Consider the following 15677-nt stretch of genomic DNA (forward strand, 5'->3'; position numbering starts at 1 on the left):
CCACGTCCCGCTAATTTTTGCATTTTTAGTAGACAGACAAGGTTTCCCCATCTTGGCCAGGCTGGTCTTGAACTCCTGACTTCAAGCAATCCACCCGCCTTGGCCTCCCAAAGTGCTGGGATTACAAGCATGAGCCACTGCACCTGGCCCCTAAATGTTATTATAAAAATATTCAAAGGAATCAAAAATTTTAAAAATTAAAAAGTTTATAAAGTAAAAAACTTATAGTAAACAAAGGCTAATTTATTATTAAAGAAAAATACACATTTTTAAAATTTAGCATAGCCTAAGTGTACAGCGTTTGTAACATCTACAGTAGTATACAGTAATATCCTAGGCTTTCACATTCACTCGCCACTCGCTGATTCACCCAGAACAACTTCCAGTCCTGTAAGTTCCAGTCATGGTCAGTGCCGTATAGGTGTGTACCATTTCTTATCTTTTATATCATATTTATACTGTTCCTTTTCTATATTTAGACAGGTTTAGATACACAAATACCATTGTATTACAGTTTTCTCAGTATTCAGTATAGTAACATGCTGTAGAGGTGTGTAGTCTAAGAGCAATAGTCTATACCATATAGCCTAGTGTGCAGTAGGCTATACCATCTAGATTTGTGTAAGTTCACTCTATGATGTTCCCACAATGACAAAATCACTTCATGATGCATTTCTCAGAATGTGTCCCTATTATTAAGCTATGCATGACTGCATCTACCTGGACTCATCATATTTTCCTCATTACTTTCTCACTTCTGAAGAATACACTTATGGCCAGTTGTTTTATAGAATGGCCCTTGATGAGTTTGTCTGGTATTTCCTCCAAATTTTTGACAGAGAACTATGTAAGTGATGTTACATCCTGTTCAATGCATAACATCAAAAAGCACTGCCAGGTGTGGTGTCAGTCTGTCCCTACACAGATGATACTAGCTTTGAACATGTGCACAATGTAAGTCTGCCACATTTTTCCACTGTAAAATTATTATTTATAATTATGATGCAATGTATCTGGCAATACTTTAAGATGGCCTGAGATTGGATAAGACCACAAGACATGCTCTTTTGGCTTTCTTTCCTGCCTTCTCACTGGAAATTTCTGTTTGTCTTCTTCAATGGTTCCTTGTGTTCTCCAAGAGAAAACTCATGACCTAGTACCTGGTCTGCTCTTCTCTATGTATACTCACTGTCTTGTGATCTTATCCAATCTCATAGCTTAAATTCCATCTCTATATTAGAGATTCCTGAATAATCACTATTAATTTATTCCTAAAATAAATATATTTATTCCTAAAATTTATGAATTTGATGTCCAGTCTTCTCTCCTGGACACCAGACTCTCATATCCAGCTGTCTATTTGATATCTCTATTTCGATGTCTAGTTAATGTTCCAAATTGTTTTAAACTCAGTGCTTGATCCTCCTCCCTGACACATACACAGCCTGCTCTACTTGCACACTTGCTCAAATCAGTTGATGACAACTCTGTACTTCCAGGTTTTCAGCCCAAAATTCATAAAGTCATCCTGGACTTCTCTTTCACACTCAACATCTATTCTATTTGACTATTCAAAAGATTCAAAAGCAGAACTCCTTAGAGAAATGGCTAATTCTGGGGTTGGGGCGGAGAAAGTAGTAAGCTGTGATTGCACTACTGCTCCACCCTGGGTGGCAGAGTGAGACCCTGTTTCCAAAAACAACAACAATGAAATCACTAAGACAAAGCAAAACTGTCCAAATACAATAAACTACAAGTATCTAGAATTATCTACATTATATGCTCCATTGTACCAATCTAAAAAATGGCAAGCCAAATATATGTAGTCAGATGCATGCTGCTTTAAAAAAAAGAAAATTCAGTATTTAGATCATATCGTTTATTGGATAACACTTCACAATTACTTAAAAAAATAAATAAATAAAAATAAGGCCATGGTTGGGGGGTGGTGGCTCACGCCTGTAATCCCAGCACTTTGGGAGGCCAAGGAAGGCAGATCACCTGAGCTCAGGAGTTCGAGACCAGCAGAGCTAACATGGTGAAATCCCATCTCCACAAAAAATACGAAAAATTAGCCGGGGATGGCAGTGCAAGCCTGTGGTCCCACCTACTCAGGAGGCTGAGGTGGGAGGATCACTTGAGACCAGGAGGCGGAGGTTTCAGTGAGCTGAGATGGCACCACTGCTCTCCAGACTGGGTGACAGCAGACCCTGTCACACACACAAAAAAGCTGTAATGTAAAAGGAAGACAATGATTGCATAAAGTACACCACACTTCAAGAGTTCTTGTAAATTTTCCTCAAATTTTTACTGAATTGTTTGCAAATGAAATCTCAGGACTTACAGCAATGTTTATGAATTGAAATTGATTTTTTTTTTGAGATGAAGTCTCGCTTTGTTGTCCAGGCTGAGATTGTGCAGTGGCGCAATCTCAGCTCACTACAACCTCTGCCTCCTGGGTTCAAGTGATTCTTGTAATCCCAAGTAGGTGGGATTGCAGGCGTGTGCCATCACACCAAGCTAATTTTTGTATTTTTAGTATAGACGGGTCTCACCATGTTGGCCAGACTGGTCTCAAACTTGTGACCTCAGGTGATCCACCCGCCTTGGCCTCCCAAAGTGCTGGGATTACAGGCGTGAGCCACCATGCCTGGCCTGAAATTGATTTATAACGGGTAGCAATAACACTATACATATTTGTTTATATCAACTGGGGAAAAAATTACAGAAGATACTTTGAAAATAATTACATGTATTTACCTGTTCCTGGATGTTTAGAAATTACAGCTTTAGCTAATATTATGCCTAGTAACTTTGAAACAGAAATCCGCACATCATAATTGGAACCTTCAAAAGACTTAAAACACAGTGTGGCCACACTGTCCAGGTCCGTACTCCACATAAAGATGGCTTCATTCTGAAGTTCAAGGAGACACTATTCAATTGGACAAAGAGAAATTAATGAAAAATAAAATACAAATGTCAGGTTCAGAGCTATGTAAGTTGCAGAAACTATCAGCGTCTAACAAATAATATACAAATTCAAAGTATCTATTATGATTACAGGAATAATAAATGGATACTTATTAAAAGTCATAAAGATTATATTATAGAAGAGAATGAACCTACAAAAGGTGGGAGAAGAACCAATTTCTAACTCCACAGGTTATGAAAAATGCCTTTAGAATCAATCTATTGGCTATGAACAACTGGGAGAATAATTCCAACATTAAAAAAACTCTGGCTGGGCACGGTGGCTCACACCTGTAATCCCAGCACTTTGGGAGGCCAAGGTGGGCGGATCACGAGGTCAGGAGATAGAGACCATCCTGGCTAACATGGTGGAACCCCGTCTCTACTAAAAATACAAAAAAAAATTAGCTGGGCATGGTGGCAGGCACCCGTAGTCCCGGCTACTCAGGAGGCTGAGGCAGGAGAATGGCGTGAACCCGGGAGGCAGAGCTTGCAGTGAGCCGAGATCGCGTCTCTACACTCCAGCCTGGGCGACAGAGTCTCAAAAAAAAAAAAACTTCACTGTATTCTCTTACCAACTATGTTAAGAAGCTATAAATTAAAAATAAAACAAAAAATCACTTTGAAACAACATAAACCTCACATGTAAATTTTAATTTACACAATTACGGAGAAAACATAGTAGAGTAGAATGAATACTTAAGATTCTGGAAACCTGAACTTCCTACCCTCTGACAATGTGTTGCTAACTCTTTGAACCTTGGGAAATTCATATAACTCTGGGCCTCAGTTTCCTCATATGTTAAAATGAGATAGTCCTAGCTGACTACCAAGATCATGTAGCTTTTACTAATGCTTTCACAAAGAAGCTGATTTACTTTTCTTTATATTAATTTTTAAAGTCTGCTTATTAGATCATTTTACCTTTGCAGCAGCACAACGAACAGCCATGGATCTATCTGTCAAGCAGGATCTAGCAGCTTTATAAACATCCCTGTGACAAGGTGCAGCGGCAGCTCCTAGTCCATTCAATATATTTTGCAGACTTAGCATAATCTCATATCGGCCTTGAGACTTCCAAAAAGAAAAAAAATTAAATAGGAAAAATAATTAAACTGCAAAGAACAGGATTAAACATTGATATCTGTCTCTCATACTGAAGAAATATCCAGACTTCTGTACATACTAACCAACGCATTATGACATCAAGAAACAAGTTACTATTTTATGAAATATTATTTGAAAAGTTACTTGTATACACTGATTTTCAACATGATACAAATTTCACAGGGTTGATGTGAAGATTAAACAAAATTACATGAAAAGTGCCTAGCAAAAAGCTTACATGCCATTAAGCATTCAATAAATAGTTGCTATAGTCTAAGCTAACCTATTAAAAATGCAGGGTCTGCAAAAAACTAGATAGGACCTTGGGCAAATCTGTTCCTTCATCTAAAAAACAGAGGTAATAGTATCCCTCATAGGCTGTTGTAAGGAATAAATGAGTCATACACACAAAGTGCTTACAACAAGCCCAGACATACAACAAATGTTCAATAGATTTGGTAGCTATACTTTGTTATTATTTATTGGTTGGAACAGCTTAACTCACAGTTTAAAAGTCTTGGCTTTAGAATTGAAAAAACCTGGGTTTGAACTTCTCTGTGACCCGCAGTAACTTCGTGACTTTAAATTGTTCTTATTTCCTCATCTATAAAATGAGGATAAGATGAACCTCATGGGTAAACATTCACCACAGTGCCTGGCACACAGTTAACAGTCAAGAAATAGTAGCTGCTTGGCTGGGCGGGGTGGCTCACACCTGTAATCTCAGCACTTTGGGAGGCCAAGGTGGGCCGATTGCTTGAGCTCAGGACTTCGAGACCAGCCTGGGCAACATGGTGAAACCTTAACTCTACAAAAAATACAATTTTAATCAGGAGTGTTAGTGCACATCTCTAGTACCAGCTACTCAGGAGACTGAGGTGGGAGCGTGGTAGTGCACACCTTTAGTCTCAGCTACTCGAGAGGCTGAGGTGGGAGGGTGGCTTGAGCCTGGCAAGCAGAGGGTGCACTGGGAGGAAGAGGGTACAATCGGAGGCAGAGGGTGCAGTGAGTACAGACTGCACCACTGAACTCCAGCCTGGGTGACAGAGCCAGACCCTGTCTTTAAAAAAAAAAGAAAAAGAAATAGTAGCTGCTTATTTTATTAATGTTTTACTAAATGCCTCAAATCATATCTATATCCCAGGAAGTTGGGCCACTGAAGGTAGAGAAGTTGGAGTTGGAGGAAGACAAAGATCAGCATCAAGAATCATTTCATAGTAATATTGTTAATTTATCTTTGTTTAAAGGCACTTAAAAGTCATAGGTGAACATAATAAAATAATGCTAACGAGCAACTTCAGAACTTTTCTTTTATTCCAGTTCCAAATGTTGTGTATCACTGGTGAGTGTGGACATCTCTGAAATGTTGTGATACCTGATCAACTAAATCAAAGATCAAAAGTAGGGAATATGGCTCAAGGATGTTAGTTAAAAAAATTTAAAAAATAGGGGAGCAACAATATACTTATCAGTAACTTACAACATTTTCATAACTATAGAGTAATCCTCTATTAACCAAGGGGCCTAAAAAGTGTTAGAACTTAACCAGTGGAATTAGGAGGAAGAAAGTTTAAAATGACTGTATCTCAGTAAATAAAATTTCTTACAGATATCTGCTTTTAAATAAAACCAGACTTACAGGTATTTAAAAAAATCTGTTCTCCTTAATCATTTTCTTCAATCTTTTAGGAAACTATTGCTGAGAAGTGATCTGATGAGCAAATTTTCTCATCAGTTTTACGTTAGAGTCTTCACTTCTTAAAGTTCTTGAATCAGCTACGTCCTTCTTAAAATTTAACCTATTTTTTATTGGAATTTTCCCATGTTTTGCCTTGTTACATTTTTTAAAAATGTGTGTGTGACTGTCCAACATTTCTATAAATTACTTCAGGGCTGTTCTCTAGATTATTTTTGTAAATAAAGTGACAAGAGTAACCAGTGTGATGTTTTTAGATTTTTTTTTTTTAAATAAATATTTTTTAAGAGACACGGTCTTGTGCCGGGCATGGTGGCTCATGCCTGTAATCCTAGCACTTTGGGAGGCCGAGGCAGCTGGATCATTTGAGGTCAGGAGTTCAAGAATGGCCTGGTGAACATGGTGAAACCCCGTCTCTACTAAAAATACAAAAAATTAGCTAGGCGTGGTGGCACGCGCCTGTAATCCCAGCTACTCGTGAGGCCGAGGCAGGAGAACTGCTGGAGCCCAGGAGGCGGAGGTTGTAGTGAGCTGAGATCGCGCCATTGCACTCAAGCCTGGGCGACACAGCTAGACTCCATCTCAAAAAAAAAAAAAAAAAAAGGGACAGGGTCTTGCTCTGTCACCCAGGATGAAGTCCAGTGGCATGACCATAGCTCACGACAGCCTTGAACTCCTGGGCTCAAGTGACCCTCCCGCCTCAGTCTTCCGAGGGGCTAGAACTACAGGTGTTCACCACCATACCCCAACTAATTTATGTTTTTGTAGAGACAGGGTCTTCCAGTGTTGCCCAGGTGGTCTCAAACTCCTGGCTTTAAGTGATCCTCCCGTCTCCTCTCAAGTAGCTGAGATCACAGGTGCGAACTACCATGTCCATGTTTTTATATTTAAAGGTGCTAAGTTGTCCTTACATATTAGGGACCACGGATTTAAACCTTTTGCTAAACAAACATATAAATGCTTTCATTTCAAAACCAGTAAAACCACAGCTGGCAAGACATTATAGTATCTTAATATCTTAACGTCAAATGAAGAGACAGTCTCAAAAACAAAGGGTGTTCCAGAGGAGTAAGTGACACAAATATTTCAATGAGGATAAAGTTTAAAATATACTCCCTTGGCAATTAAAAGGTCATCTGGATCTGGTCACACATCCTCTACACTCTTTCAGATTATATTCCTTACTACCTTCTGATGCTAGTACAGTAACTCATCTATCCATAAGGTATACAATGTTTATCAACTATGTAGTCCCTGGTGACAAGCAGTTGCACTGGCACCAGTTAAGTACTATCAAATAGAAAAGATGGAGTAAGAGGAGAGAGTAGGGATGGGACTATAAGTGGAATACGTTAGTTTTCGCCCACTTGGATTTATATGAATACATGAAATTCTACTGCATTACTATTTTTCTAACTGGGATTCAATACACAGAGTACATACAGTGCATCACCTAGAAATATTAATTTATGGGTACATTTACATTCATATGTACATATGCTTGACATATGTAAAGCTCTTTGATTTGCTCAGGAAAGCATAAACCTATAAAATGATGTCTTTTCATTCTTTGGCTGAACTTTTAATTACTTACCTCTGCACTCTTCATAGCTTTAAGAATATTCCCCACTGTATCAGTAAAGGTGTTACCCAGTATTCTACCCAACTTCTTGTACAAGGAACCCAAACATACCACAGCAGCACTGAAACAACATTTAAATTAGAAATTAGTCACAGCTGAAAAAATAGGAATAAAAAGATCTTAGGATATGTAAGGATAACTATTGAAAAATATCCCCCATTCTCTTGTCTTTTTACTTTCTATTATCCTTTGAAACACAAACATATTTAATTGTGATGAAGTCTCATCTATTTTTTGTCAGTTGTGCTTTTTGGTGCTGTATCTAAGAAACACTGCCAAAGCCAAGGTCACAAAGATTTACCCCTATGTTTTTTCCTATGAGTTTTACAGTTATAGCTGTTACACTTACATCTATGATCAATTTTGAGTTAATTTTTTATACATGGTGTAACAGAAGAGTCCAAATTCATTCTTTTGCATGTGGACATACAGTTATACTGGCATCATTTGTTGAAAAAGTGACTATTTTAAATTTTGCTTTGAAAGGATAAAATTTCTAAGAATCTATTCTGTGGTTAAATCCTAAGGCACGACACTTAGGCGAATATGATTATACTTTCAATAATAAGGACGTATCAATCTGTGATTACTCTACTATTCAGCCCAAAGATTACACACCCTCGAATTTGTTACAAAATTCTACAAAATATTTCAACAGAACTCAGCTACATATTAGATAACAAAAAGATAAGCTTAAAGATAAAAATAAAAACAAGAAATAATGTTCTCATCAAGTTTGAAATCTGAAAACTTTATGGGGGAATACATTCTGTTATAAGGTAAAAATTAGACCAACAAAAACTTTATAGAATTATGACATGGTGGCCAGGTGCAATGGCTCATGCCTGTAATCCCAATACTTTGGGAGGCCAAGGTGGGTGGATCACTTGAGGTTAGGAGTTTGAGACCAGCCTGGCCAACATGGTGAAACCCCGTATCTACTAAAAATACAAAAATTAGCTCGAAGTGGTGCCATGTGCCTGTAGTCCCAGCTACTTGGGAGGCTAAGACAGGGGAATCGCTCGAACCCAGGAGGCAGAGGTTGCAGTGAGTCGAGATCACGCCACTGCACTCCAGCCTGGGTGGACAGAGATTCTGTCTCAAAAAACAGGAAAAAAAAGAAATATTACATGGCTCATTGCCTTTTTAAAGATAATAGGTGATAAAATGAACTAAATCCTACAGAGAAACTAAGCTGTTCTTTTTAGGATCTTAGCAAATACTTTTCTACATGATATTTACTATCAATTTTCATAACCAAGAATGAATAAATTATAAAAGCATCCAAAAATGTGAAGAATTTAAAATATCTTTCTTAAACACTCAACTGCTAAAATTTTAGGAAGATGTTTTGAATCTCAAATCTAGACTTCAAATATGTCTAAAGTATTTGTAGAATTGTTTCTCAGCAACTAACATGAAAAGTGTTAGTTTCTTTTTTAAGTTAGATTTTTAAAATGAGTAAAACTGAGTTTGTATTCAGTTTCAAAGTAAATGTCAAGTACTATGGGTACTTCATAAAAATACAACAGGAAGCAATATTTTGTTTTCTGTTCTGTTTTAATGTTTCACTTACAGCTTAGTGGGAAGATAACTTGGAGAATCATCTTTGCTACGAATAAGATCATTACATTTATCGATTGCTTCATGAACGGAGAATGTGTCTCCAATACTATAAAGTATGGCTAGATTCTTAGCAAGCAGTTTGCGGGTAGGAGGCCCTGGGGAGCTGTTCAACAAAGACAGGAGCTGTTCAACAAGAGTCTTCTGTTTCTCCCTTACATCATTCTAGAAAGAAAGATAACACAAAGACAATTCAAAGTCAATATAATTATCTGTAATCCTCTAATATAATTTTTCTTTCATATATTTAAGAACTAAAAAGGCTCTAGAAAAATACAAACTTACTTTGACTGGACGTTACAGATAAGTTGGTAGTGTGGTCATTATGCCAGACTAAACAGGTAGTTTGCTGCCCTGCTAATAAAAAAGCCCTCCAAAAATTCCGAACCACATTATACTGCAATCTCTGTTAACAAATATAAGGGCTCTATGTATTCGAAATCTTTCTTCTTTTGTTTGAAAGGCAGAGCAAATTTGTATTATTATTATTATTATTATTATTGTTTTTTTTTTTTTGAGATGGAGTCTCGCTCTGTCGCCCAGGCTGGAGTGCAGTGGCCCGATCTCCGGTCACTGCAAGCTCCGCCTTCTGGGTTCACGCCATTCTCCTGGCTCAGCCTCCCGAGTAGCTGGGACTACAGGCGCCCGCCACCATGCCCGGCTAATTTTTTGTATTTTCAGTACAGACAGGGTTTCACGGTGTTAGCCAGGATGGTCTCGATCTCCTGACCTTATGATCCACCCGCCTCGGCCTCCCAAAGTGCTGGGATTACAGGCGTTAGCCACCTCGTATTATTATTTTTAATAGAGACAATGTGAAATGGTTTGGCTCTGCATCCCCACCCAAATCTCATGCTGAATGGTAATTCCCATGTTTCAGGGCAGGGGGCCTGCTAGGAGGTGATTAGATCAAGGGAGTGGATTCCACCCATGCTGTTCTTGTGACAGTGAGTGAGTTCTCACAAGATCTGATGGTTTAAAAGTGCGTGACACTTCCCCGCAACCCTTCCTGCCATGATGTGAAGAAGGTCCTCACTTTCCCTTCGCCTTCTCCCATGACTGTTTAAGTTTCCTGAGGCCTCCCACTCATGCCTGTTAAGCTTGCATATCTGTGCATTAATTAAACCTTTCTTCTTCATAAATTACCCAGTCTCAGGTAGTTCTTTATAGCAGTGTGAGAACGGACTAATACACAAGGTCATACTATGTTGCCTGGGGTAGAGTGCAACGGCTATTCATAGGAGCAATTATAGTGCTACACTACAGCCTCAAATTCCTGGGCTCAAGCAATCCTCCTGCTTCAGCCTACCATGTAACTTGGTCTATAAGCATGCATCACCATGTCCAAATTTGTATTTTCAACTACAGCATCTGAGTTACTAATCCTACACCTCCCTCATATATAGCTGCATAAAGCAGTAAACTATGATCTATAACCAGAGCTGACCTTGTAATGGCTACCTGTTTTATTCAGATCTATTCCTAAGTGTAGGGCAATTTTCTTTTTGCAAGCTTACGTATATAAATGTTAATAACGTTATTCCATTTTCCTTGTCTGCTATCTGAATAAAGAGTACACAGTATCATTATAAAGCTAATGGTATTCAGGTGCTCAGTGAGGCCTAAAATTCCGCAATAAAATATTTGTCAGTGTATAGAATTTTGTCTTTTGTTTTTTTTTTCCCCAAATCTAGAAGTTGCTTTTTTTCCCTCTCTTAAAGATCAGCAAACTTGTCAAATATTTTGATAACTAGAGTCACACAGCTCCCTGTTGTCTCAGAACAAGAATGTGTTTTGGAATGCTACTATTTTAAATTCATAAATAAAATGTCTTCTGTTAAATTCTAAATGTCTCCAAGAGTAGTGTTTTTCTACCACTTTGGAACTGCATATAGTACTGTGATTATGTGAAAAAATGTTCTTATTTTTAGGAGACGTAGGCTAAAAGTAAAGTGCCACCTCAATGGCTTAGTAAATTAATCAACCAAACACGGCAAAATGTTACTAATTGCTGAATGTAGGTGAAGGGTATGAGTGATCAGTTTTCCTTTTTCACACTCATGTCATAAGCTTTGAAGAGAGAATCTGTTTATCCATAGGCTCTTGAATTCATACACCTCAAGTCTTCATACCTTTTTAAAGTGAAACTCCCACTACATTGTTTAGCCACTATACTGTACCAGGGCTTTATGTACACGGAGGAACATAGATGCAGACCATAACAAAAACGAAGTGTAATAGAAAGTAGTTGTAGTTGGTGTTTCATATATTTTTAAAGTAATACCAAAAACATTAGCTAATTTCTTCCTGCTTTTCTGAATAGTGAAAACTTCTTCTAATAATAAAAATTCTGATGAGGGAACAAAAAATGTAATATGCTTCATTAAGTTTTAACAAAGTCTAACATTGTAAAGCTAAATTAGGTTATTCTGGAAAAAACTAGAAAAGCAAACCAAAGGAAGTAAACATGGGCACTTAAACAAAAAAACAGATGTTGTCATTTTACCCACCCTGCTGGTTGCCAACAAGAGCTTCTCCAAGTATCTCAACCACTCAAAAATAAACTCTGCCTTCTGAACTTCACCTAGTTGATTGTATGCTTCTTCATTCAGCAGTAAGCTATGAGCTAATTCCATTCCTTGCAGCAATCCTCCCAGCTGATCACAGTTCTTCTCGTTAAACTTTGGTCAATATACCTAACAATAAAAATCTGCAATACAGGAAAATAATGTATTTTAAAAGGGGGGTAAAAAGGAAGGCAATCATAACAGAAATCAGAAAAGTGAAAACATAATTAAATGTATACATTTTTTATAACTGCTCTAGGGTGAATCTGGGAAAATCCCAATAATGTTCTAGTTAACACTGACATAAAATCCACCCTTATATTCTGTACTCAAGCAGACAGGCAAAAATAGAGTAGCAATATTGGCATTTGTATGCAAAAACTTGCTAAACAGAAGAGACATTCCACTAAAATTCTGAAAATTTTAAGATTAGGCTGTTTATTCTGTGTTGGGTTTTCTTTGTAGTTTAAGTAACTTACTAAAATGGGTAATAGGTACATATTAACAAATGACACCAAACATCCAGACCTTCTACTAGAATTCTATAGTAAAGCCTGCCATCTCTCTGAGCCTTTGCCTAGCTAGGTACATGCCCTGTCATTTACCTGGAGATCCAAGAGGGACTTAACCCCATTAGCATCAGTTCCCCCAGCCTAATAAAGGCATTGCTTATAGTTTCAGGCTGGGAGTTTAGGAGAGTCCAGTCTTAACTAGGCTTATCTCTGAAAGTCTTGTGAGAGCAAACTTTTTTAAATGGGTATTGTCCAGGAATTATAGCAATCAAGATCATATCTGCTCTGACCTAGATCCAATGCAGCCTTAATTTTGTTGTAGCAAACAATCAACAGAAGACACAGGGTTTGTAAAATTATTGTTTTATTCAACAGCATCTCCTGGGTACACCTTAGTGCTGTTACAGAGCACACGCAGCATATAAGTGTATGTATATACATACATATTCACATTAACATACAAATTTATAAGATGGCATTGTGATTACTAGACAGAATTTTTTATTTTTAGGACATGGATGCTTTACTGCAACTTACTTTTTAAATGGTTAAATCGTGCACTCAACCATAAAATATGGCAAAATGTTAACAGCCGAATACAGGTAGTGGGTATGTGAGTGATCATTTCATTACTCTTCATTTTTCCACATTTTAAAAAGCACAACAAAAAGTAGAAAAAATTATTTCAGAAATAAAACACAAGTTGGCTATTAAAAAATACTACTACTTGCAGGAGTAGCAGCTATCATCAGGAACATTAAAGAACATAGAAGGTACCAGATCATATACAAAAGATGGGTATTCCTATTCACTAATGTACCTAAATAGAAACATGTTAATTGGAATTTCATAGGAATGTAGATAAAATGCTATGGCTAATTTAACTAAAATATTTATACTACATATCTTACATTTCCCTAAACAAACCTCATACTTTTACAGAGAAGCCAGTAACTAAAGAGGTATTAGAAAACTAGATGACAGACTTGGGAAAGGCTTTTCATTTTTTCATGTTTTTCTCCAACAGTTTACCTGTTTGAAATTACTTAGAGTATCAGCTCATCATAATTATAATATAACTGAAAAAAGCCTCTTTAAAAGACAGTAGTCACAAACTGGTTCCCTGTTGGTCAAGACTGCCTGCAATGCATTGGGGCTAACATTTAAACACAAGAAGATAGCACATAAAAATCTGGGTCCAGGGCCAGGCACAGTGGCTCACACCTGTAATCCCAGCACTTCGGGCAGCTGAGGCAGAAGGATCGCTTGAGTCTTGGGTCCAGGAGTTCGAGACCAGCCTGGGTAACATAGAGGGACTTTGTCTCTACAAAAAATTAAAAAATTAGCCAGGCATGGTGGCGCGTGCCTGTAGTCCCAGCTACTTGTGAGACTGAGGTAGGAGGATCACTTGAGCCAGAGAGGTGGAGGCTTCAGTAAGCCATGACCACACCACTGCATTCCAGCCTGGTGAAGAGTGAGACCCTGTCTCAAAATAAAAAAAAGAAAAAATCTGGGTCCAGTGCCATGTGCGATGGCTCATGCCTGTAATCCCAGTACTTTGAGAGGCCCAGGCAGGAGAACTGCTGAGGCCAGGAATTTGAGAGCAGCCTAGGTAACAGTGGGACACTGTCTCCACCAAAAAAAAAAAAGACAAAAGAAAGAGAAAGAAAATCTTAGGTCATTTTCAAAAATGTCACTTTTACAGAACAAAGAATATAAACGATGTGACCAGGTGTGGTGGCTCACACCTGTAATCCCAGCACTTTGGGAAGCCAATGCAGGCAGATCACCTGAACTCAAGCGTTTGAGACCAGCCTGGGCAACACGGCAAAATCCCATCTCTACGAAAAATACAAAAATTAGCCAAGCATGGTGGTGTGCACCTGCGGTCCCAGCTGATTGGGAGGTTGAGGCAGGAGTATCGCTCGAGCCCTGAAGGCAGAGGTTGCAGCGAGCCAGGATCACACCACTGCACTCCAGACTGGGGGACAGAGTGAGACTCTGTCTTGAACAACAACAACAAAGGAATATAAACAATGCTGCTAAACATTCATTTTTACTGAAGCAACAAAAATTCTAGCTTGTTTTAAAAAACCCTCCTTTCCTTTGTTCAATTATCAAAGTGAACTAGCCAAAATATTCACAATTAAGGATACAGTTAATAAATGCTACAGAAATAATTTCTGGAAGAACCCTACTAAATACAGAAAAGGCGAAAAGCAAGTTTGCACTTAGTATCTATGATTGTTTGGGGGGTGGAAATAACCACAGTATCATAGAGAAAATTTCTTATTAATACCAGGGCAAGTCAAAATCCTATCTTCAGAATCAAATTACCCTTTCTAGAAATCATTAGGATCTGCTGAAGAGACATTTTTTTTCCTTAGGCAGCAGCAATATTGTGGTGTAAAATGATCTATCAAGAAGCAAAATAGCTAACACAATGTGATGATAAATTATTCAGTAAAAAGCTTGAGATCATAAGCAGGTCATAAAGTCATCTCTAATGCCCTCAATACATTCCTTATGTAAATTACTCCTAAAGGAAGTAAGACAATTCATGTTGGTAATCTCGCATCTAAAACTCACAAGTCTAAAATGCACCTGAGAGCTCCACATTCGCACTACCAATGTGATAAGCAAGGGCATTTTGCAAACAGATGGCTGCTGCTCTTACCTGAAGTCTTACCTCATCAGGAAGATGAATACAAATTCAGTCAATGTTATCTGCTATACGTTTTAAAATAACCACAACCCTACATATACCTGAGAAATGCTTATTTTTCTAATTTTTCTCTTAGTTTCCCTTATGTTTCTGTTGAGATTATAAGGTGATTTCCTACAAGTAAACACATATGTCAATATATTTAAATATATTTTTCAAAGTATAGTTGGTTGCCACTTGAAAAAAGGATTTCATAAACCTGCTGCTCCAAATGTAATGCCAGCTATATTTAACAGAAGCAGCTAATATTTACTGCTTACTTATTATAGTCTAAGCAGTACTCTAAGTACTTTACATTATTTCCTTGAATAATCTGCCAAATTGTCCATGAAGCAGCTATATTGATTAGCCCTATTTTACAGATGAGGACATTGAAGCACAGAGAAGCTAACTGACTTTCCCAAGGTCACACAGAACCTGGGTGTGCACTTAAGCAATCTGACTTCAGATAGATTTGTTTTAACCACAACATACTATGCTGCCACCCTTTCATCCAATCAAGCTCCTCAAAAATGTGAGAAGTTAGGCCAGGCCCAGTGGCTCACGCTCATAATCCTAGCACTTTGGGAGGCCGAGGCAGGTGGATCATCTGAGATCAGGAGTTCGAGACCAGCCTGGCCAACATGGTGAAACCCTGTCTCTACCAAAAATACAAAAAATTAGCCGGGCATGGTAGCATATCCCTGTATTCCCGGTTACTCTGGAGGCTGAGGCATAAGAACCGCTTGAACCCAGGAACCCGGGAGGTAGAGGTTGCAGTGAGCCAAGATCACGCCATTGCATTCCATTGCACTCTAGCCTGTGTGACAAGAGTGAACCTCTGTCTCAAAAA

General features: G+C 38.1%; 1 protein-coding gene across 14 annotated transcripts in view; it reads right to left on the reverse strand.

The window, feature by feature from the left end:
* Window positions 1-15677, reverse strand: part of HEATR5A (HEAT repeat containing 5A) — a 133487-nt gene that overhangs the window by 104364 nt on the left and 13446 nt on the right. For all 14 annotated transcript variants that reach the window (XR_010151081.1, XM_063793293.1, XM_024348691.3 and 11 more), the window contains exons 2-6: window positions 11552-11751; window positions 8995-9206; window positions 7371-7479; window positions 3898-4047; window positions 2761-2935 (exon numbers count right to left, since the gene is read on the reverse strand). Coding sequence is in view for 13 of the 14 variants with exons in the window: in XM_063793293.1 (XP_063649363.1) it covers window positions 2761-2935; window positions 3898-4047; window positions 7371-7479; window positions 8995-9206; window positions 11552-11677 (772 nt within the window). In the remaining variant the exon portion in view is untranslated. The remainder of the gene's footprint in view (window positions 1-2760; window positions 2936-3897; window positions 4048-7370; window positions 7480-8994; window positions 9207-11551; window positions 11752-15677) is intronic.

This window comes from Pan troglodytes, chromosome 15 (genome assembly GCF_028858775.2).
Source record: "Pan troglodytes isolate AG18354 chromosome 15, NHGRI_mPanTro3-v2.0_pri, whole genome shotgun sequence".
NCBI classification, from domain to species: domain Eukaryota; kingdom Metazoa; phylum Chordata; class Mammalia; order Primates; family Hominidae; genus Pan; species Pan troglodytes.